General features: G+C 47.5%; 1 protein-coding gene across 1 annotated transcript in view; it reads right to left on the bottom strand.

Annotated features, from left to right (window-relative positions):
* The window catches only part of LOC137368931 (hepatocyte growth factor activator), a 100,275-nt gene that overhangs the window by 57,322 nt on the left and 18,233 nt on the right, over positions 1-24,720 (bottom strand). The window contains exons 2-4 of the mRNA XM_068029256.1: positions 12,613-12,709; positions 2,918-3,014; positions 304-377 (exon numbers count right to left, since the gene is read on the bottom strand). Of these exons, the coding sequence (XP_067885357.1) occupies positions 304-377; positions 2,918-3,014; positions 12,613-12,709 (268 nt within the window). The remainder of the gene's footprint in view (positions 1-303; positions 378-2,917; positions 3,015-12,612; positions 12,710-24,720) is intronic.

The following is a 24,720-nucleotide window of genomic DNA, read 5'->3' as shown; positions in this document are numbered from 1 at the left end:
ATCTGTTAATGTATGCACTCTCATGAATATGTAATCATTCTTTTTTTGAGATTGTACTGCTGATGTTTCTTCCCTTATAACTCATGTCCTGAAAATTTAGGATCAACCTTGGGGCTTTATCCTCTGTCTTTCTAAATTCAAATATAATTTCTTTTTGGAGCAGATTCCAGAATTTAATGTATCAGTGTGCGGGCGGAGTGGAATTAGTAACGCAAAATAGTCCAAGGTGAATCGGCAGGCATTTTTACATCATTTTCTTTTCCATTAAAGTCATCTTCTTTCAAAACAGTAAGGCAATTGTACCATGTGTTAACAGCTGGATCTCTTCACAATAGTCCCATTGTCCATCCTTGTCAAAATTAGGGGTGGTGGCACACCTGAAATAGAGACCGAAGTGTCAGGAACAGAAAAGCTCTTCTGATAGAGAAGTGTTGAGACAGGTTAGGACTTTTTCTTATTTATTCATTCAGGACATGTGAGCATCCCTGGCAAAAAGCAGCATTTATTGCCCATCCCTAATTGCCCTTGAGAAGCTGGCAGTTAGGCACCTTCTTGAACCCCTGCACTCCCATGTGATGTAGGTATATCCACAGTACTGTTAGGCAGGGGATTCCAGGATTTTGACCCAGCAGCAGTGAAGGAACGGTGATATAGTTCCAAGTCAGGATGGCGTGTGACCTGGAGGGAAAGTTGCAGATGGTGCTGTTCCCATACATCTGCTACCCTTGTTCTTCTAGGTGGTAGAGGTCACGGGTTTGGAAGGTGCTGGCAAGTTGCTGCAGTGTATTTGTAGATGGTACACTTTCTGCCAATGTGCACCAGTAGTGGAGGGAATGAATAAGATATGGGCCTATACTTTGGAGTTTTGAGGAATAAGAGGTGATCTCATTGAAATGTATAAAATTCTGAGTAGGCTGACAGGGTGGGTGCTGAAATATATATTCCTCTGGCTAGGGAAAGGAGCCAATCATTTAGGACCGAGATGAGAAGAAATTTCTTCAATCAGAGGGTTGTGAATCTTTGGAACCCTCTACCCCAGCGGACTGTGGATGCTCAGTTGTTGAGTATATTTAAGACAGGGATCAATAGAATTTCGGGCACTAAAGGAATCATGGAGATAGGTTGGGAAAGTGGAGTTTAGGAGAAGGATCAGCCTTGATCTTATTGAATAGTGCAGCAGGCTCGAGGGACTGTGTGACCTACTCCTGCTCCTATTTGCTCTGTTCTTATGCAAATTGCTTTTTGTTTAATTCTATATTGGGTCCAGAACAGCCCAGTCGTGTGGCTCCATCCACCACTGCTCCAGTCAAAATATGGGGGTGGTGCGGCAGGTAGGGAAAGGTCACCGGGAGGTTGATTATTTTAATTATTCTTGCCGCACATTCCATCACCAAGGGCACATTCTTGGGAATCCACCACCACGGGATGAACAGGAATTGCAATGGCAGCCTGCCGCTGGAATAGGCCCCCGCATTCGTAGTCCCAACAGTCTTTTGCCTGGAGCTTATCCTCGAAAAAATCCCATATCCTCAATGATTGCGAGCTTTGTCTGTAGGGTACCAGGGCAAGACCCAAGTAGGATTGTACTTTACCGTGCAACTGTATAACTGCAATCACAACAACATCTTGCATTTATATAGCACCTTTAGCTTAATAAAACATCCCAAGACCCTTCACAGGAGCATTATCAAATAAAATGTGACACTGAGCCACAGAAGGAGATATTAGGGGAGGTGACCAAAAGCTTGGTCAAAGAGGTAGGTTTTAAGGAATATCTTAAAGGATGAGAGGAAGGTGGAGAAGCAGAGAGGTTTAGGAAGGGAATTCCAGAGCTTAGGGCCGAGGTAGCTGAAAGTACAACCACCAATAGTGGAGCGATTAAAATTGGGGATTCCCATGAGAACAGATTTGGAGCTGGTAAGAGATATCAGAAGGTTGTAGGGATGGAGGAGATAACAGAGATAGGGAGTGACAAGTCCATGGAAGTATCTGAAAAAATGATGAGAACTTATTGCAAATTAGGATACGAGTAGCATTGCAACTGCCTGGTGAATCTCAGCCTGAGGACCAGGGAAAATACCAGTCTCTCCCTGATCATTCCTCCTCCACTATAGAGGGCCATGTTTAGGCACATAGGGGTTCCAACCCCACTCCCCCCTCCCCCCCACCCACACAATCCTCCCCCCCCCCCCCACCTACTCAAAGTGAGACCCGCCATCACTGTGGTCTGGCCTAATCAGTGGGTCGTCTGCCGCCCTCCTGCCTGATTCATGGAAGGCCACAGATTTTTGAGGCCCTTTTGAGCAACTGAAGAAGATTAGACCCAACCAGGTACGTTCAATACAAGCTCGCAGCTGACCCTTCACTCTGGGAATAATGCTCCGATTCTAGGAGAAGATTCCAAATATTCTCCATCCCTTAGCCCACAGGTAAAGTCAGGAAAGAAAAATAGCAATAAACCTAGTCTGGGAAAGATTGGAAAATTTAGTCACAACTAACAGCACGGGTCAAAGTTGACAAACTGGCCTCACCTCACCTAACTGGAGTCTGAAAATTATTCGGGTGAGGAATGCGGGGGATCTGTGAGTAAGTGAGCAGTTAGTCCCTGACAGAGAGGTTTGACCCACGGTGCTGAATTTGCCAGGGTTAGGTATACAATTGGCCTCACACAGGGGCTAGGGAGGGGTGAAAATCTGTCCGACATCCAATAACCTCGCCTTTGCTGGAAATACAGATGGAAATCAGATGAAGAGAGGATTAGCTGGGCTATAAAGCAGCCCGTGGTTAAACAGCTTGCCCAACACTCACTGGGCTGGACACACACATTACAGGGTGGCCCAGTCTGTTACTCTAGCCATCCTTTTTTGGAGGAGGCAAATGTACAAAGTTGGTAGGAAGAGCAGGAGCTTACACTCACCATTTTCTATTCAAAATTTTGTTCAGTATACAGGTTCGGTGCAGCTTGCCAGCATATCGGAAGGGAAACACGCAGAGCCACCCACTCTCTGTGAACACTGAAGAGGTATAATTTATATCAGTATAATAATCAGATCAACACATTGCTGACCCCAGCAGAGTCCATTGCTCCTCACTGAGCTCAGTGCCATGCAGGGCTCTTATACAAGGACTGGAGGGTGTGACGCTCCAGCGGAGCCAAGCTCTTATGATGATGCTCTATTTAACCTGAGAGATTGATTCACTAAATCTCCCCACCATCACCCTCTGTAATATACACCACCCGTAACATGTCTGCAGAAACACGCAGGTTAATATCAGTCCCTGCTCTGGTCCAGTCAGGACATCAGTTAGAATAGTAGAATCTTATCAAACAGCGGAAGGCAACTCAGACCATCATGCATGGGCTATCTCTTTGACAGAGCTGTCCAATTAATCCCACTGCCCTGCTCTTTTCTTGTAGCCCTGCATTTTTTTTCAAGCACTTATTCAATTGTCTTTTGAAAGTTATTATTAAATCTGTTTCCACCATTACCCATCTGTTTTATTTGCCAATCACCTTAAATCTGTGTGCTCTGGTTACCAACCCTTCGGCTACTGCAAATAGTTTCCCCTTATTTACTCTACCAAAACCAATCGTGATTTTGAACACCTCCATCAAATCTCCTCTTCGCTTTCTCTGCTCTAAGGAGAACAACCCCAGCCTCTCCAGTCTCTCCTCATAACTGAAGTCCCTCATCCCTGGCACCATCCCAGTAAATCTCTTCTGTACCTTCTCCAAGGACTTGACATCCTTCCTAACATCATCTTAATCAAGGTCATTCTGATGGAGGTTGTTGCCTCACTGTGGGAGCTTTTCCTTGGTTCAATCTCTGGTTGAGTTAGAAATGTCCTGCCTTGAAGCCTTACTCGCACAACTGCCTCACTTTCCCTTTTGATGGATTTTCCACTCTCCGCCCTCTCCTACAGGCACTGGCTCAGTTCTGAGCTCACAATCGCCAGTGAGCCCATTCAACAGGTGGTCAGTCTTCACACCTGAGCCTAGAGGACGAGGGGCTGAATTTCTCCATCCAAGCTCCAGAAGTGTACTTTGACGCCCCCCCCCCCACCCCAAATTCTAGAGTCGTACCATTTAAGGCCTTGGTGGGGTGCGTTGGGGGTGGGGGGGGGTGGAGGTGGGAAGGATGGGGATGTTGGAGGGATGATCATAGAGCTGGTTATCAGAGCTGGTCATAGCGTAAGTGGATAAGCCAAAGCCATAATGAGAAAGGAAGTCTATGCTGTTAGTTGTGGCGTGGGCAGTTTCCCACCGCAGTCAATTGCAACAAAGAAACACCGAGCCAGAGGTTCCATTAGCAGCTGGAGAGGCCACAAAACAGGGCTGGGAGGGGTATACTGTAGTGGGAAGTTTAAATCATTGAGTCTCCAAATCTGCTAGAGGCAGCACTCCAGGAGATTCCCAGTTGTTCCTGGTATGGAGGGCGCTAGCTATGAAGAGAGGTTGAGGAGATTAGGATTATTTTCATTAGAAAGACGGAGGTTGAGGGGGGACCTGATTGAGGTGTACAAAATCATGAGAGGTATAGACAGGGTGGATAGCAAGAAGCTTTTTCCCAGAGTGGGGGATTCAATTACTAGGGGTCATGAGTTCAAAGTGAGAGGGGAAAAGTTTAGGGGGGATATGCGTGGAAAGTTCTTTACGCAGAGGGTGGTGGGTGCCTGGAACGCATTGCCAGCGGAGGTGGTAGACGCGGGCACGATAGCGTCTTTTAAGATGTATCTAGACAGATACATGAATGGGCAGGAAGCAGAGAGATACAGACCCTTAGAAAATAGGCGACAGGTATAGACAGAGGATCTGGATCGGCGCAGGCTTGGAGGGCCGAAGGGCCTGTTCCTGTGCTGTAATTTTCTTTGTTCTTTGTTCTTTGATTGTCAGGAACACACTTTCAGCAGGTATCGTTAGATGGAGAGCAAGCATGTGAACCCGAGCTGAATCTCCTCACCATACTCTAAGGGTCCTGAGTTCAATTACAGTACTTGCACTATCGCCCTAGCTGAGATCAGCTAACTGAACACAGAGTGAGGACTGAACCTGGTGCACACCCGGGCTGTTTAGCTCAGGTACTTACTGAGCCAGCCAGTAAAGCCACTGGAGGGAGCCCAATGCTGCCTGTTGTCTGTCAGTGAGTGTGAGTGTCTTTTATATATTACACTGAGAATTTCCACATGGAGCTTGAATGGGGGGGTGAACCTTTATTCCATGTTTTTATTCGGCTATTTGCTTGTAACAGTTTTTGCTGGATTTCAATTTGTGTTTTAACTGCTCCGTCAAATTGCAAAATGTGTTTGTTAAAGATGTAAACTGGGACTTTAATATTGTGTGCAGAGTTTGACAAAAGGTGGTAAAAACATGGAGTATGGAGGACATTGGGATGAAGGGAGAAGAATTCTGACCAAAGACATCATTGCTGGGACTCATATTGGACTTGTTAAAAATAAAGACAGCTTAACTGAACAAGGACTCACACAGACAAGTCAGGAAATGCCACTAATGTGGTAGCCTCAGACTATAACAACATCAGACATTCTGTCTACAACAGCTCTCATAGACAATGGCCTCTCGGCAGACGTGTGAATGGTTTCCTCCTGCCCTATCAAGGTGCAGATATAACATCTATTGCTGGTGTGCATCTAAGACCACCACCAATCCCCCAACCCTGCTGAGAGCAGGAAATAACCACATGGTCTTGTATAGCCAGGGTGGGATTGATAAGACACTGAAACCCAATCAGATACCAAAGGTGAGGCGTTACCTAATATGTCAAGGGACCAGGGTCAGGAAGGGGTATAAAGCCCCAGCCCACAAGGACATTGTTCCTGCAGTCGGGAAGAGTGACCTGGACAGTCACTGAAGACGTGAAGAGAACTCCTTCGGTGGACTGGCCACCTGAGAGCAATCACTTGCACATAGAGTTAACAACTCCCAGCAAAGTGAGTATATCTGTAGTTTGGGTAGAAAGTAAATAAAGTCGTTTGTGAGAACTAATGCTTTGTGTGACCTTGTTATGTGCCATTGATATCATGAGTAAGGCAAGATTCCACAATATTTGGGGAAGGTACCTGGGGTAAATGGGTGACAGGCTTACAAGCTTCTGATGTCTTTTCATTTTATTGCTGATTCTTTTAAGTTTCCTGTCAATTCAATGACATTCTCACATCACTGACTAGACAATATTACACAAGGTTACCTGAGCAATTATCTGTCTCTTTTCACGATTCATTTCTCACTGACCACAAGTGCCCTTCTCACTGTTCACAACTGCCCTTCTCACTCCTCACACTACCCGTTTCCCTGTTCACAACCCCACCCCCCACTTCCCTGTTCACAACTCCCCTGCTCACTGTTCACAACACCCCTGCTCACTGTTCACAACTGCCCTTCTCACTCCTCACACTACCCTTTCCCTGTTCACAACCCCACCCCCCACTTCCCTGTTCACAACTCCCCTGCTCACTGTTCACAACTGCCCTTCACATTCCTCACACTACCCATCTCCCTGTTCACAACTCCCCTGCTCAGTGTTCACAACACCCCTGCTCACTGTTCACAACTGCCCTTCACACTCCTCACACTACCCATCTCCTTGTTCACAACTCCCCGTCTCCCAGTTCACAACTCCCTGTCTCCCTGTTCACAACTTTTCGTCTCCCTGTTCACAACACCCCTGCTCACTGTTCACAACTCCCCGTCTGCCTGTTCACAGCCCACCCGTCTCCCTGTTCACAACTCCCCGTCTCCCTGTTCACAATCCTCCCGTCTCCCTGTTCACAACTCCCTGTCTCCCTGTTCACAACTCCCTGTCTCACTGTTCACAACTCCCCGTCTGCCTGTTCACAGCCCACCCGTCTCCCTGTTCACAACTCCCTGTCTCCCTGTTCACAACCCTCTCGTCTCCCTGTTCACAACTCCCTGTCTCCCTGTTCACAACTCCCTGTCTCCCTGTTCACAACTCTCCTTTCAGTCTGACAGGAAAGCGTCCCTTCAGCTTTGAGTTGGAAAGTGAACACTTTCAATCATTCATTTGATTCAATGGTCAGAAGAAAAATGGTTGGTCAGGTAGTGAGTGATATGTGTGTTCTGAACTAGCAGCCTCTGTAAAGTCAGCTCATCTCTCTCTCTCTGTGTCATCCCACAATACTGTGGAATCGAGCGGTTAAAATTTCAATAGGCCCTTGAGACACATCGAATAAAACTCTCTAGACCCCAGGCTTGAAAGCTCCGAGCATCCACATCCTTTTTGAGGAGAGAGTTCCAGATTTCCACGAGACTTTGCATGAGGAACTGCTTCCTGACATCACCCCTAAACAGCCTGGCTCTAATTTTAATATTGTGCCTGCTTGATCTGGACATCCCCACCTGAGGAAATAGATTCTCTCTACCTGCCCTGTCAAACCCTTATGTCATTTCATACACTGATCAGATCACCCCTGATTCTTCTATACTGTACAGGAAAACAAGCCCAGATTATGCAACTTGCCCTCATAATTATCGCTATTATCCAGCTGAATCCGCTCTGCATCTCCTCCAATACGAATATATCTGTCCTCAGCTGCGGTGGCCGGAACTGGACGCAGTATTCCCGATCGAATCTGACCCGGGCTCCGGACAACGGAAACATCACTTACAGCACTTCGCAAATTACACGACCCACCCCCACCCCCGCAACACCCCCAACACCCAAAACACCCAACCCCCCCAACACTACCCAACCCCCCCAACACTACCCAACCCCACCCCCCAACACTACCCACCCCCCCAACATTACCCACCCCCCCAACACGACCCACTCCCACCCCCCCAACACCCCCACCCCCCCAACACTACCCACACCCCACCCCCCCACCCCCCCAACACTACCCACACCCCACCCCCACCCCCCACTACCCAGCCCCACCCCCACCCCCCCAACATTACCCACCCCCCCAACATGACCCACTCCCAACCCCCCAACACCCCCACCACCCACCCCCCCAACACTACCCACCTCCAACACCCCCCACCCCCCCAACACTACCCACCCTCCACTCCCCCCAACGACCCAACCCCCACCCCCAACAACACTACCTATCCTCCACCCCCCCCAACTACCCAACCCCCACCCCCCCAACACTACACACCCTCCACCCCCCCACAACTACCCAACTCCCACCCCCACCAACACAACCCATCCTCCACCCCCCCCAAACTACCCAACCCCCACCCCCCCAACACAACCCAGCCCCACTCCCACCCCCCCAACACTACCCAGCCCCACCCCCCCAGCACTACCCACCCCCACCCCCCCAACACTACCCACCCCCAACAACCCCAACACCCCCCACCCCCCCACTACCCACCCCCCACCAACACTACCCATCCTCCACCCCCCCCAACTACCCAACCCCCACCCCCCCAACACAACCCAGCCCCACTCCCACCCCCCCAACACTACCCAGCCCCACCCCCCACCCCCCCAGCACTACCCACCCCACCCCCCCAACACTACCCCCCCAACCCCCACCCAACACTACCCAACCCCACCCCCACCCCACCAACACTACCCCACCCCACCCCCACCCCCCAACACTACCCAGCCCGACCCCCCAACACTACACACACACCCCACCAACACTACCCACCCTCCACCCCCCCCAACCATCAAACCCCCACCCACACCCCCACCAACACTACCCACCCCCATCCCCCATCACCACCAAAACAACCCACCCCCACCCCCCCATCCCCACCAACACTACCCACCCCCACCCCCCCATCCCCACCAAGTTGAAGCGCTTGTCAAGAGGAAGAAGAAGGCTTATGTTAGGATGAGACGTGAAGGCTCAGTTAGGGCGCTTGAGAGTTACAAGCTAGCCAGGAAGGATCTAAAGGGAAAGCTAAGAAGAGCAAGGAGAGGACACGAGAAGTCATTGGCGGATAGGATCAGAGAAAACCCTAAGGCTTTCTATAGGTATATCAGGAATAAAAGAATGACAAGAGTTAGATTAGGGCCAATCAAGGATAGTAGTGGGAAGTTGTGTGTGGAATCAGAGGAGATAGGGGAAGTGTTAAATGAATATTTTTCGTCAGTATTTACAGTAGAGAAAGAAAATGTTGTCGAGGAGAATACTGAGATTCAGGCTACTAGGCTAGATGGGATTGAGGTTCACAAGGAGGAGGTGTTAGCAATTTTGGAAAGTGTGAAAATAGATAAGTCCCCTGGGCCAGATGGGATTTATCCTAGGATTCTCTGGGAAGCTAGGGAGGAGATTGCAGAGCTTTTGTCCTTGATCTTTATGTCGTCATTGTCGACAGGAATAGTGCCGGAAGACTGGAGGATAGCAAATGTTGTCCCCTTGTTCAAGAAGGGGAGTAGAGACAGCCCTGGTAATTATAGACCTGTGAGCCTTACTTCGGTTGTGGGTAAAATGTTGGAAAAGGTTATAAGAGACAGGATGTATAATCATCTAGAAAAGAATAAGTTCATTAGCGATAGTCAGCACGGTTTTGTGAAGGGTAGGTCGTGCCTCACAAACCTTATTGAGTTTTTCGAGAAGGTGACCAAACAGGTGGATGCAGGTAAAGCAGTGGATGTGGTGTATATGGATTTCAGTAAGACGTTTGATAAGGTTCCCCACAGTAGGCTATTGCAGAAAATACGGAAGTATGGGGTTGAAGGTGATTTAGAGCTTTGGATCAGAAATTGGCTAGCTGAAAGAAGACAGAGGGTGGTGATTGATGGCAAATGTTCATCCTGGAGTTTAGTTACTAGTGGTGTACCGCAAGGATCTGTTTTGGGGCCACTGCTGTTTGTCATTTTTATAAATGACCTGGATGAGGGTGTAGAAGGGTGGGATGACACTAAGGTCGGTGGAGTTGTGGATAGTGCCGAAGGATGTTGTAGGGTACAGAGGGACATAGATAGGCTGCAGAGCTGGGCTGAGAGATGGCAAATGGAGTTTAATGCGGAAAAGTGTGAGGTGATTCACTTTGGAAGGAGTAACAGGAATGCAGAGTACTGGGCTAATGGGAAGATTCTTGGTAGTGTAGATGAACAGAGAGATCTTGGTGTCCAGGTGCATATATCCCTGAAGGTTGCTACCCAGGTTAATAGGGCTGTTAAGAAGGCATATGGTGTGTTAGCTTTTATTAGTAGGGGGATCGAGTTTCGGAGCCACGAGGTCATGCTGCAGTTGTACAAAACTCTGGTGAGACCGCACCTGGAGTATTGCGTGCAGTTCTGGTCACCGCATTATAGGAAGGATGTGGAAGCTTTGGAAAGGGTGCAGAGGAGATTTACTAGGATGTTGCCTGGTATGGAGGGAAGGTCTTATGAGGAAAGGCTGAGGGACTTGAGGTTGTTTTCGTTGGAGAGAAGGAGGAGGAGAGGTGACTTAATAGAGACATATAAGATAATCAGAGGGTTAGATAGGGTGGATAGTGAGAGTCTTTTTCCTCGGATGGTGATGGCAAACACAAGGGGACATAGCTTTAAGTTGAGGGGTGATAGATATAGGACAGATGTTAGAGGTAGTTTCTTTACTCAGAGAGTAGTAGGGGCGTGGAACGCCCTGCCTGCAACAGTAGTAGACTCGCCAACTTTAAGGGCATTTAAGTGGTCATTGGATAGACATATGGATGAAAATGGAATAGTGTAGGTCAGATGGTTTCACAGGTCGGCGCAACATCGAGGGCCGAAGGGCCTGTACTGCGCTGTAATATTCTAATTCTAATTCTAACACTACCAACCCCCATCCCCCCATCCCCGCCAACACTACCCACCACCCCATCCCCGCCAACACTACCCACCCCCACCCCCCATCCCCACCAACACTACCCACCCACACCCCCCCCATCCCCGCCAACACTACCCACCCCCATCACCCATCCCCAACTCTCCCCCACCCCCCACCAACACTACCCACCCCCAACCCCCCATCCCCACCAACACTACCCACCCCACCCCCTACCAACACTCCCCCACCCCCCACCAACACTACCCACCCCCAACCCCCACCCCCCACCAACACAACCCACCCCCACACCCCACCCCCACCAACACTACCCACCCCCACCCCACCCAACTACCCACCCCCCACCCCAACCAACACTACCCACCCCCACCCCACCCAACTACCCACCCCCCACGCCCGCCAACACTACCCACCCCCCACCCCCCCAACACTACCCCCCCCCACCAACACTACCCACCCCCACTCCCCCAACACTACCCACCCCCCACCAACACTAACCACCCACCCCACCAACACAACCCACCCCCATCCCCCATCCCCGTCAACACTACCCTCCCCCATCCCCCATCCCCACCAACACAACCCACCCCCACCCCCCATCCCCACCAACACTACCCTCCCCCACCCCCCATCCCCACCAACACAATCCACCCCCAGCTCCCATCCCCCATCCCCGCCAACACTATCCATCCACACCCCCCCATCCCCGCCAACACTACCCACCCCCACCCCGCCATCCCCACCAACACTACCCACTCCCACCCCCCCATCCCCACCAACACTACCCACCCCCACCCCCCACCAACACTACTCACCCCTACCCCCCACCAACACTCCCCCACCCCCCACCAACACTACCCACCCCCATCCCCACCAACACACCCCTACCCCCCACCAACACTCCCCCACCCCCATCACCCATCCTCACCAACACTACCCACCCCCATCACCCATCCCCACCAACACTCCCCCACCCCCCACCAACACTAACCACCCCCATCCACCATCCCCGCCAACACTACCCACCCCCATCCCCCCCAACACTACCCACCCCCATCCCCCATCCCCCATCCCCACCAACACTCCCCCACCCCCCACCAACACTACCCACCCCCATCCCCCACCCCCCACCAACACTCCCCCACCCCCACCCTGACAAACTCTACCCACACCCACCCACACTCCCCCACCCCCACAAACACTATCCACCCCCACTCCCCACCAACACTACCCACCCCCACTCCCCCATCCTCCAACACTACCCATCCCCACCCCCTGTCCCCACCAACACTACCCACTCCCCCATCCCCCAATACTACCCACCCCCACCACTCCGTTCCCACCAACACTATCCATCCCCACTCCCCCGACCCCCAACACAACCCTCCCCCACCCCCACCTCCCACCAACACTCCCCCACCCCCCACAAACACTACCCACCCCCCACCCCCACCCCACTGCCCACCCCCACTCCCCCGTCTCCAGCAACACTACCCACTCCCACATCCCACCAACACTACCCACCCCCACCCCGCACCTCCAGCAACACTACCCACTCCCACTCCCCGATCCCCACCAACACTACCCACCCCAGCCCCCACCCCCACCAACACTACCCACTCCCCTGTCCCCCCAATACTACCCACCCCAGCCCCCACCCTCACCAACTCTACCCACCCCCACCCCCCCGTCCCCACCAACACTACCCATCCCCACTCCTACTCTCCCGTCCCCACTAAAGCTACCCATCCCACCTCTCTTGTCCCCACTAACAGTACCCACCTCTCCTCAACCCACAGCTGAAGACAACGTACACAAGCACTGTAGAATAAAAATTCCAACCAATGGCACCCGATCTCTTACCTCTGCATGGATGTTGTAAGGGATGAGGTGGTTCCCAATGCTCATGACCGTCCCTGGGAACCCCTAATTTGGAAATTGTGTCTGAGTGCCCTGGAGACTGCGAATGCAAACACAGAAAGCATTAACTGCAGTGCTCACGTTGTCAGTAGCACCTCCCATACAACAGACTTATAAACTTTACGAAGCTGTTCAATTACATCACAGAAACAGGCCATTCGGTCCAGCTGTTCTCTGTTGGTGTCAATATGCCACACAAGCCTCTTCCCAACTCTAATTAGCTTTTCACACCATGACCCCTCCTGTATCTCTCTAATTCCTTCTCCCTCAATTCTCCCCTTAAACGTGTCAGTGCTCTCTGCTCCAATCATTCCATGGGATGGCAAGTTCATAGTATCACCTCTCTCCTCCTAAATTCTTTATTTGATCTGTTAGTGACTATTCTTTTTACGGCTTCTTGTTCTGGAATCACCCACAAGTGCAAACAGTAAGCATCCACCCTATCGAATCCCTTCATAATTTTAAACACTTCTAAGGAGTTGAGATGGGGGATTGTACCTGGGCCAGACAGAGTATAGGAGGCTGCAAATCCAAACACAAAAAGCATTAACTGCAGCACTCACAGCGTCAGTACCATGCCACTTCCAAGTGGAGAATGAAAATATTTCTCGGTAGCGGCTGCAGAAAACCTATAGGATTTGCAAAAACTTGGCCTGTATTCCCTGGAATATAGAAGATCAAGTTGTTAAGATGTTCAAAGTTGACCTTCTAACTAACTTCTAGGGACTTGTGTGTAGACGAAAGCGAGGTCTGCAAGATGGATGAGCAGACAGGCACTGTGGTAAGGAAACCATTCAAATGGGGAGAGGAGAAAGGAAGGTAGTGGTAGTAGGGGATAGTATAGTGAGGGAGATTGACACTGTTCGGTGCAGCCAAGAGCATGGGTCCAGAAGGCTTTGTTGCCTATCCGATGTCAGGGTTCGGGAGATCAGCTCAGAGTTGGACAGGAACTTGCAGTGGAGGGGTTGTGGTCCATGTAGGTACCAGTGACATAGGTAGGACTAGGAAAGAGGTTCTGCTTAGACAGTATGAGGAGATAGGCACCAACTTGAAGAGCAAAACCTCAAGGGTAACAATTATTATCCGAGCCATGTGCCAATTGGCAGAGAGCACATAAGATTAGTGAAATGAATACATGGCTCAAAGACTAATGTGGGAGAAGTGGGTTTCAGTTCATGGGGCACAGGCACCAATACTGGGGAAAGTGGGGGCTGTACCATTGGGATGGTCTGCACTTAAACCTTGCTGGGGTCAGTGTTCTAGCAAACCATATAACTAGGGAAGTAGAGAGGGCTTAAGATTAAACAAGGGTGGGGGGGGGAGGTGAGGGATCAAGCTTGAGTAGATGTCGCAAATCAAAGGGTAGAGTCAAGGCAGGAGAACAGATAGTAATATGGGAAATGAAGGTCAGAGAATGGCAGGAAGGGACAGAGAGAAAAAACCTAAGAACGCACTAACAGTCAAGACTAGATGTCACAAAGACGACAAAAAGATAAAACTAAAGGCTCTGTATCTGAATGCACGTAGCAGTTATAACAAGGTAAACAAATAGTGCACATTGGTGTAAAAAAATATCATCTGATAGTCATTATGGAGAGTGTCTTCAGAATGACATGTATTGGGTCCTGAATATTGAGGGGTATATGACATTCAAGAAGAATAGGAAGCTAGGAAAAGGTGGAGGGGGTAGCACTGTTAATCAAGGATGGCATTGGTGAAATAGTTAGAGATGACCTTGGTTCAGGAAATCAGGATGTAGAATCGATTTGGGTGGAGATGAGGAATATTAGGGGAAAGAAGTCATTAGTGGGAGTGGTCTACAGGCCCCCTAACAGTAACCACAATGTAGGATGAAGTATACACCAAGAAATATTGGGTGCCTATGATAAAGGGATGGCAATAATCATGGGTGATTTTAATCTACATATAAACTGGAAAAATCAGATTGGCAACAGTAGCCTGGATGAGGAGTTCATAGAATATTTTCGAGGCAGTTTCTTAGAGCAGCACGTTCTGTAACCAACCAGAGAGCAGGCAATATTAGAGTTGGTTTTGTGTAATGTGACAGATTAATTAATGACCTAGAGTAAAGGCACCTCGAGGTAGCAGTGACCACAATATGATTGAATTTTACATCCAGTTTGAAAGCGAGAAGAGTGGGTCTAAGACTAGTATTTTAAACTTACATAAGGACAACAGTGCGGGCATGAAAGCTGAGCTATCTGAAGTGAACTGGGTTACAAGGCTAGGAGTTGGATCAATACAGAAGCAGTGGCAGATATTTAAAGGGATATTTCAGAATACTCAGAAAAAGTATATTCCTACTATAGGGAAGTGGAGGAGCATATATGTAGGGAAATCACAAATAGGTGTAGGAATTATAGGGTTGTAATAGTAGGTGATTTTAACTTCCCTAATATTGAATGGGTTAGTGCTAAGGGATCAGATGGGGAAGAATTTGTTAAGTGTGTCCAGGATAGTTTTCTGAAGCAGTATATGGATGGCCCTACTAGAGAAGCGGCTACACTCGACCTCGTCTTAGGAAATGAGGATGGGCAGGTGGTTGATATGTCAGTGGGGGAGCACTTTGGGACCAGTGACCATAACGATATTAGCTTCAAGATAGTTATGGAAAAGGATAGGACAGTTCCTCAAGTTGAAGTCCTAAATTGGGGGAAGGCTAATTTCGATGGCATCAGACAGGAACTCTCAAAACTTGAATGGGAGAGGCTGTTTACAGGCAAAGGGATGTCTGGCAAGTGGGAGGCTTTTAAAAGTGAGATAGGAAGAGTTCAGGGCTGGCGTGTTCCTGTTAGATGGAAGGGCAAGGCTGGCAAGTTTAGGAAACCTTGGTTGATGAGGGATATTGAGGGTCTGGTCAGGACAAAGAAGGAGGCATATGTCAGGTATAGGCATCTGGGATCGAGTGAGTCCCTCGAGGAGTATAGGGGATGTAGGACTACACTTAAGAAGGAAATTAGGAGGGTGAAACGGGGCCATGAGATTTCCCTGACAGATAAGATAAAGGAGAATCCTAAAAGATTCTATAAGTATATTAAGAGTAAAAGGGAACTAGGGAGAGAGTAGGTCCCCTTAAGGATCAGTGTGGCAATCTATGTGTGGAGCCACGGGAAATGGGCGCGGTCTTAAATGAATATTTCTCGTCCGTATTTACCATGGAGAAGGTCATGGAAGCTAGTGAGTTCAAGGGAGGGAACACCGATATCCTGGAGCATATCAATATTACAAAGGAGGAGGTGTTGGAGGTTTTGAAGCACATTAAGGTGGATAAAACACCAGGGCCTGACCAGGTGTATCCTAGGATGCTATGGGAAGCAAGAGAGGAGATTGCTGGGGCCCTGGCAGAGATTTTTGTACCATCGTTAGCCACAGGTGAGGTACCGGAAGACTGGAGGATAGCTAATGTTGTGCCTTTATTTAAGAAGGGAAGCAGGGATAAGCCAGGGAACTACAGGTCGGTGAGCCTTACATCAGTGGTGGGAAAGTTATTGGAAGGGATTCTGAGAGACAGGATTTATATGCTTTTGGAAAGACATGGTCTGATTAGGGATAGTCAGCATGGTTTTGTGCGTGGGAAATCATGTCTCACAAATTTGATTGAGTTTTTCGAGGAGGTGACCAAGAGGACTGATGAGGGCAGGGCGATGGACGTTGTCGACATGGACTTTAGCAAGGCCTTTGACAAGGCCCCGCATGGTAGGCTGTTCCAGAAGGTTCGAACACATGGGATCCAGGGTGAGCTAGCAAATTGGATACAAAATTGGCTTGGTGATAGGAGGCAGAGGGTGGTAGCGGAGGGTTGTTTTTCAGATTGGAAGCCAGTGACCAGTGGTGTGCCACAGGGATCAGTGCTGGGCCCTCTGTTGTTTGTCATATATATTAATGACTTGGATATGAATGTAAGGGGCATGATTAGTAAGTTTGCAGATGACACCAAAATTGGTGGTACAGTGGACAGTGAAGAAGGTTGTCTAAGGTTGCAACAGGATATAGATCAACTGGGAAAGTGGGCAAGAGAGTGACAAATGGACTTTAATGCAGACAAGTGTGAAGTGATGCATTATGGGAAGTTAAACCAGGGCAGGACATATACAGTGAATGGCAGGGCCCTGGGGAGTGTTCTTGAGCAGAGACACCTTGGGGTGCAAGTACATAGCTCCCTGAAAGTGGCAACACAGGTAGAAAGGGTGGTGAAGAAGGCATATGGCATGCTTGCCTTCATTGGCCGAGGCATTGAGTACAAGAGTTGGGATGTCATGTTACAGTTGTATATAACGTTGGTTAGGCTACATTTGGAGTATTGTGTGCAGTTCTGGTCGCCGCCCTACAGGAAAAATGTGAATAAGCTAGAGAGGGTGCAGAAAAGATTCAAGGATGTTGCCTGGTTTGGAGGGTTTGAGTTATTAAGAGAGAGTGGATAGGCTGGAATCCGTTTTCCCTGGAGCGAAGGAGGCTGAGGGGACATGATAGAGGTATATAAAATTATGAGAGGCATAGATAGAGTAGATAGCCAGAGTCTGTTTCCCATGGTAGGGGTGACTAAAACTAAAGGGCATAGATTTAAGATGAGAGGGAGGAGGCTTAAAGGGGATCAAAGAGGTAAATTTTTCACACAAGGAATAGTGGGTATCTGGAATGAGCTGCCTGAGGAGGTGGTAGAGGCAGGAACAGTAGCGACATTTAAGAGGCATCTGGATAGGTACTTGAATGAGCAAGGGATATGGAATTAATGCAGACAGGTGGGATTAGTATAGATAGGCATTATGGTTGGCATGGACGCGGTGGGTCGAAGGGCCTGTTTCTATGCTGTACGACTCTCTGACTAAAAGAGCACAAGAAAAGATAAGTAGAACAGTTTGAGGCAATATCTTGTTACTGTTTCTCAGGCTCACTGTAGGCCTTGATTGAAGATATGGTCTTGCATTTTGTTGGGGCCCAGTAGTCTTCTTAAAACCTTGTTCATATAGGAAACCTTTCTCTCTTTGAGTTTCATGTGTTTTCACAAGATTCAGTTCCATGGGAAGGAGATGGAAGCAGGCAGACATGAGAGGAGGTAATTCTTGCTTCAGTTCCAGGAGAGATCTTTACTCCATAAGCACACAGCTTTGTCTCTTCTAATCCCTTGTTGGGAGTTCAAATTCAAAAATCTCCCAAGTTGCCTCTTAGGTTAGCCATGTGACTAGCTCCTTATATGAAACCGTCTTTCCCACGAGATATGTGGATTGTCCCTTAGCAGTCCCTGGAATGGTCGCTCCTTCCCTCTTCAACATCTGGTAATCAAAAGTCCATTGTTGTTTGGATGAGTCAGGGAATGGCCCTTTGTCACTTGTTCCAACACTGTCGGTTACCATGGAAATGTCTTACTGGTCAGGGGCTTGCAATTTTAAGTTTTAATTTTCACGTGGCGAAATCCTGTGTGCCTCAATCTTGGCAGTTGAGGGGTTCGCCTGACAATGTTTGTTTTTAAGAGAAATCATGTGTAACCAATTTATTGGAGGTCTTTGAAGAAGTAACATGCGTTACTTGTACTTGGATTTCCAGGTGGCAGTTGACAAGGTGCCACATAAAAGGTTATTGTGCAAAGTAGGAGCTCATGGTGTAGGGGGTAACATATTGGCTGGCTGGCAACAAACAGAAAGTATGCATAAATGGGTCCTTTTCTGAGTGGCAGGATGTGAAGAGTGGAGTCCCGCTGGGGCCTCAAATTTTTACAATTTATCTTGTATATGGGGCGGCACAGTGGTGCAGTGGTTAGCACCGCAGCCTCACAGCTCCAGGGACCTGGGTTCAATTCTGGGTACTGCCTGTGCGGAGTTTGCAAGTTCTCCCTGTGACCGTGTGGGTTTCCGCCGGGTGCTCCGGTTTCCTCCCACAGCCAAAGATTTGCGGGTTGATAGGTAAATTGGCCATTGTAAATTGCCCCTAGTGTAGGTAGGTGGTAGGGAATATGGGATTACTGCAGGGTTAGTATAAATGGGTGGTTGTTGGTCAGCACAGACTCGGTGGGACGAAGGGCCTGTTTCAGTGCTGTATCTCTAAATAAATAAAATAAAATAAATAAATAAATAAATATCAATGACTTAGATGAGGGGAGTGATGGCATGGTAGCTAAATTTGCAGATGACACAAAAATAGGTAGGAAAGTATGTTGTGAAGAGGACATAAGGAGGTTGCAGACTGATATAGATAGGTTGAGTGAGTGGGCAAAAATCTGGCAGATGGAGTATAAATAATGGAAAATATGAAGTTGTTCACTTTGGCAGGAAGAATTAAAAAAGCAGATTATTACTTAAATGGAGAACGACCGCAGAATTCCGAGGTGCAGAGGGATCTAGGTGTTCTAGTGCATGAGTCACAAAAAGTAAGTATGCAGGTACAGCAAGTAATAAAGACAGCTAATGGAATGCTATCCTTTATTATGAGAGGAATTGAAAATAAAAGTAAGGATGTTATGCTTAGTTATACAGAGCATTGGTGAGACCACTGTGTGCAGTTTTGGTCTCCTTATATGAGGAAGCATGTGAATGTATTGGAGGCAGTTCAGAGGAGGTTTACTAGATTGATACCTGGAATGAGCAGGTTGTCTTATGAAGAAATGTTGGACAGACTGGGCTTGTTTTCACTGGAGTTTGGAAGAGTGAGGGGAGATGTGATTGAAGTATGTAAGATCCTGACTGGTCTTGACAAGGTGAATGTGGAAAATGTTTCCTCTTGTGGGTGAGTCCAGAACTCGGGGTACCATTTTAAAATTAGGGGTCACCCTTTTAGGACAGAGATGAGGAGAATTTTTTTCCCTCAGAGGGTTGTGCGACTTTGGAACACTCTGCCTCAGAAGGTGATGGAGGCGGGGACATTGAATATTTTTAAGGCGGAGGTAGATAGATTCTTGTTGGCCAAGGGAGTCAAAGGTTCTTGGGGGTAGATGGGAGTGTGGAATTCAAAATACAAACAGATTAGCCATGATCTTATTGAATGGCAGAGCAGGCTCGAGGGGCTGAATGGCCTACTTCTGCTCTTAATTCGTATGTTTGTATGTTCGTACTTGTGGCAAAATTGGGAGAGCTATCCCAAAGACTAGTCAAGCAACTGCCTGACATAGTCAGAATAAGAATTCAGCCAACATCCCAATCTCCTTCATCACCATCCCTGAGTACATCCTGACTTTAATCTACATATAAATTGGTCAAACCAAATTAGCAACAATCTTGTGGAGGAGAATTTCCTGGAGTGTGTACGTGACAGTTTTTAGACCAATATGTTGAGGAAGCAACTAGAGAACAGGTTATCCTAGACTGGGTATTGTGCAATGAGAAATTATTAATTAACAATCTTGTTGTGCGGGGTCCCTTGGGGAAGAGCAAACATAACATGTTGAACTCTTCATTATGATGGACAGTGAAGTCGTTGAATCCGAAACGAGGGTCCTGAATCTCAATAAAGGAAACTACGAAGGTATGAGGCGCGAGTTGGCTATGGTAGATTGGGGAACTTTACTAAAGGGTTGACGGTGGATAGGCAATGGATAAAATTTAAAGAGCGTGTGCATGAATTACAACAATTATTCATTCCTGTCTGGCACAAAAATAAAACCAGAAAGGTAGCTCAACCATGGCTTACAAAAGAAATTAGGGATAGTATTAGATCCAAAGAGGAGTCATTTAAAATTGCCAGAAAAGCAACAAGTCTGAGAATTGGGAGCAGTTTAGAATTCAGCAAAGGAGGACAAAGAGGTTGATTAAGCGGGGGAAGATAGAGTACGAGAGTAAAGTTGTGGGGAACATAAAAGCTGACTGTAAAAGCTTCTATAAATATGTGAAGAGAAAAAGATTAGTGAAGACAAATGTAGATCCCTTACAGTCAGAAACAGGGGAAATTATAATGGGGAACAAACAAATGGCAGAACATTTAAACACATAATTTGGTTCTGTCTTCACAAAGGAGGACACAAATAACCTCCCAGAGATGTTAGGGAACCAAGGGTCTAATGAGAGGGAGGAACTAAAGGAAATCAGTATTAGTGAAAAAATAGTGTTAGGTAAATTAATGAGGTTAAAGGCTAACAAATCCCCAGGGACTGATAATCTACATCCCAGAGTACTAAAGGAAGTGGCCCTGGAAATAGTGGATGCATTGGTGGTCATCTTCCAAAATTCTATGGACTCTGGAGCAGTTCCTACTTATCTTCCTATCTTCAAGGAAAGAGTTTAGAAGTCATCTCTGTAGATTTGACACGTATACACTTGAGGTAGTCACATCTGAATGGTACTGGGGCTAAGAGGGTTAAATTAAGAAGACAGTTTGCATGGATAAGGTTTGTGGATATCCCTTGAGTATAGAAGATTAAGGGGTGGCCTAATTAAGATGTTTAACATCATTAAAGGAGTTGATAAGGTAGATAGAGAGTAACTATTTCTTCTGGTGGGAGATTCCAGAACAACAAGCATAACCTTAAAATTTAGAGTTGGGCTGTTCAGAGTTGATGTCAAGAAACACTTCTGCACACAAGGTAGTGGAAATCTGGAACTCTCTCCCAAAAAAAGCTGTTGAAGCTGGGGATCAATCGAAAATTTCAAAATGGAGATTGATAGATTGTTATTAAGGGTTACAAAATGAAGATGGGTAGATGAAGATAAGATACAGACCAGCTGTGATCTAATTGAAAGGTGGAATATACTCGAGAGGCTGAATGGCATTCAGAACAAAAGATAACAAATGTATGTTTATCAGGTGCAATGCCTCATTAGAACCAGCTGCGTTCATCATTATTGAAGACAACACCAACTGGGTATCTGTCCCGACGGCTCATCCTTCCGATGTGCCATTAAACCAACATCCCACCTGCTTATTTGGCTGGGATTAAAGCTGTTTAAAGAAGTGCGTGGAGTCCTCCTGATGTCCTGGGCCAGTGTCACTGCTCATCCAGAACCATCAGAGTAAAGGAATTGCCAGATCATTTATCCAACTGGCATTTGTGGCAAATTACTGGCTGCTATAAACTTTATTTTGAATTAAGATCTTTGTGAGACTGTGGAATTAGTGATTGAAGCAGAGGCCATGTCAACATAAAAAAAAAGGAAAGAACTTGCATTTATATAGCGACTTTCACAACCTCAGGACATTCCAAGACTCTTTACAACCAATGACAATTGTTTGTAAATTGGTGTCATATTTGACCCCGGAATTAACATCCGACCACATTACCGCTGCATCATTAAGACCGTTTATTTCCACCTTTGTAAAATCACTTGGCTGCGCCCCTTCCTCAGCTTGTCTGCTGCTGAAACCCTTATCCATACCTTGGTTACATCTAGACTATTCCAGCATACCCCTAGCCAAACTCCCATCTCTTGTACTCCATAAACTTATGCTCATCCAAAATGTTACTGTAAGCAACTTTCATTGGAGGCAGTACAGCAAAGGTTCATTAAGTTGGTCTCTGGGATGAGGGGGCTGTCCTATGATGACAGGCTGAGTAATTGGGCCTATAAAGAGTTCAAGAGTTCACCTACCTAGGCTCAACTATCACCAGTAACCTGTCTCTCGATGCAGAAATCAACAAGCGCATGGGAAAGGCTTCCACTGTTATGTCCAGACTGGCCAAGAGAGTGTGGGAAAATGGCACACTGACACGGAACACAAAAGTCCGAATGTATCAAGCCTGTGTCCTCAGTACCTTGCTCTACGGTAGCGAGGCCTGGACAATGTACGTCAGCCAAGGGTGACGTCTCAATTCATTCCATCTTCGCTGCCTCCGGAGAATCCTTGGCATCAGGTGGCAGGACCGTATCTCCAACACAGAAGTCCTCGAGGCGGCCAACATCCCCAGCACATACACCCTACTGAGTCAGCGGCGCTTGAGATGGCTTGGCCATGTGAGCCGCATGGAAGATGGCAGGATCCCCAAGGACACTTTGTACAGCGAGCTCGTCACTGGTATCAGACCCACCAGCCATCCATATCTCCGCTTTAAAGACTTATTTAGAAGAATGAGAGGCGATCTCATTGAAACAAGATACAAGATTCTAAAGGGGCTGGATAGGGTAGACATGAGAGATTGTTTCCGCTGGTCGGGGAATCTAAAACACAGGGGCACAGTCCCAGAATAATGGTCCAATCACTTAGGACTGAGATGAGGAGAAATTACTTCACTCAAAGGGTTGTGAATCTTTAGAATTCTCTACCCCAGAGGGTTCTGGATGCTCCATCGTTGAATACATTTAAGGCTGGGATAGAGAGATTTATGATCTCTCTGGGAATCAAGGGATATGGCAAGCAGGGGGGGTGGGGGGGAATGGAGTTGAAGCCCAAGATCAGCCATGATCGTATTGAATGACGCAGCAGGCTCAATGGGCCATATTTATTTATTTATTTATTTTAAAAAAAAATTATTTAGAGATACAGCACTGAAACAGGCCCTTCGGCCCACCGAGTCTGTGCTGACCAACAACCACCCATTTGTACTAACCCTACACTAATCCCATATTCCCTACCACCTACCTACACTAGGGGCAATTTACAACGGTCAATTTACCTATAACCTGCAAGTCTTTGGCTGTGGGAGGAAACCGGAGCACCCGGCGAAAACCCACGCGGTCACAGGGAGAACTTGCAAACTCCGCACAGGCAGTACCCAGAATCGAACCCGGGTCCCTGGAGCTGTGAGGCTGTGGTGCTAACCACTGCGCCACTGTGCCGCCCCGAAGATTCTAAATATGGTCAACTCCTGCTCCTATTTTTTGTGTTCTTTTGTTCTTGTGCTGTTTCGAACCTAACCTTGTCCTGTTCATCCATCTCCCTTGTGCTTTCTGATCTACATTGGCCCACAGTTGAGCAATACCCCAATTTTAAAATTCTTATCTTTGTTTTCAAATCCCTCCGTGGCCTCACCCCTCCCTATCTCTGTAATCACCTCCAGCCCCGCTTAACGCAATCAGAGTCAACATGATTTTGTGAAAGGGAAATCATGTTTGATCAATTTGCTAGAGTCTTTGAGGATATAACAAGCAGAGTTGATAAAGGGGAACCGGTAGATGTAATGTATTTGGATTTCCAGAAGGCATTCGATAAGGTGCCACATAAAAGATTATTGCACAAGATAGCAGCTCACAGTATTGGGGGAAATGTATTAGCATGGATTGAGGATTGGTTAACTCACAGAAGACAGTGTCGGGATTAATGGGTCTTTTTCAGGTTGGAAAGACGTAACTAGTGGAGTGTCACAAGGATCAGTCCTAGGGCCTCAATTATTTACTATCTATATTAATGACTTGGAGGAAGGGGCAGAGTGTAATTTATCCAGATTTGCTGACAATGCAAAAACTAGGTGGGAGGGCATGAGGAATCTGCAAGGGGATATAGATAGGTTGAGTGAGTGGGCAAAAACTTGGCAGATGGAGTTCAATGTAGGAAAATGTGAGGTCATGCACTTTGGTAGGAAGAATCAAAAGGCAGACTATTATGTAAATGGAGAGAGACTTCAAAGAAGTGCAGCAGAGAGGGATCTGGGTGTTCTTGTGCATGAAACACAAAAAGTTAGCATGCAGGTGCAGCAAGTAATTAAGAAAGCAAATGGAATTTTGGCCTTTATTGCTAGGAGGTTGGTGTTTAAAAATAGGGAAGTCTTGTTACAACTGTACAGGGTGTTGGTGAGGCCGCACCTGGAATACTGTGTACAGTTTTGGTCCCTGTATTTAAGAAAGGATATACTGGCATTGGAGGCAGTTCAAAAGAGATTCAATAGACTGATTCCTGGGATGAAGGGGTTGACTTATCAAGAACGGCTAAACAGGTTAGGCCTTTGTTCATTAGAGTTTAGAAGAATGAGGTGTGATCTTATTGAAATGTACAAGATTCTGAGGGGGCTTGACAGGGTAGATGTTGAGAAGATGTTTCCACCAGTGGGGGAATCTCAAACTAGGGGACATAGTTACAGAATAAGGGGATACTCATTTAAAACTGAGATGCGAAGGAATTTCTTCTCTCAGAGGGTGGTGAATGTCTGGAATTCTCTACCCCAGTGAGTTGTGTAGG

This window comes from Heterodontus francisci, chromosome 4 (genome assembly GCF_036365525.1).
Source record: "Heterodontus francisci isolate sHetFra1 chromosome 4, sHetFra1.hap1, whole genome shotgun sequence".
Lineage (NCBI taxonomy): Eukaryota > Metazoa > Chordata > Chondrichthyes > Heterodontiformes > Heterodontidae > Heterodontus > Heterodontus francisci.
This window is presented reverse-complemented; position numbering and strand designations above follow the sequence as displayed.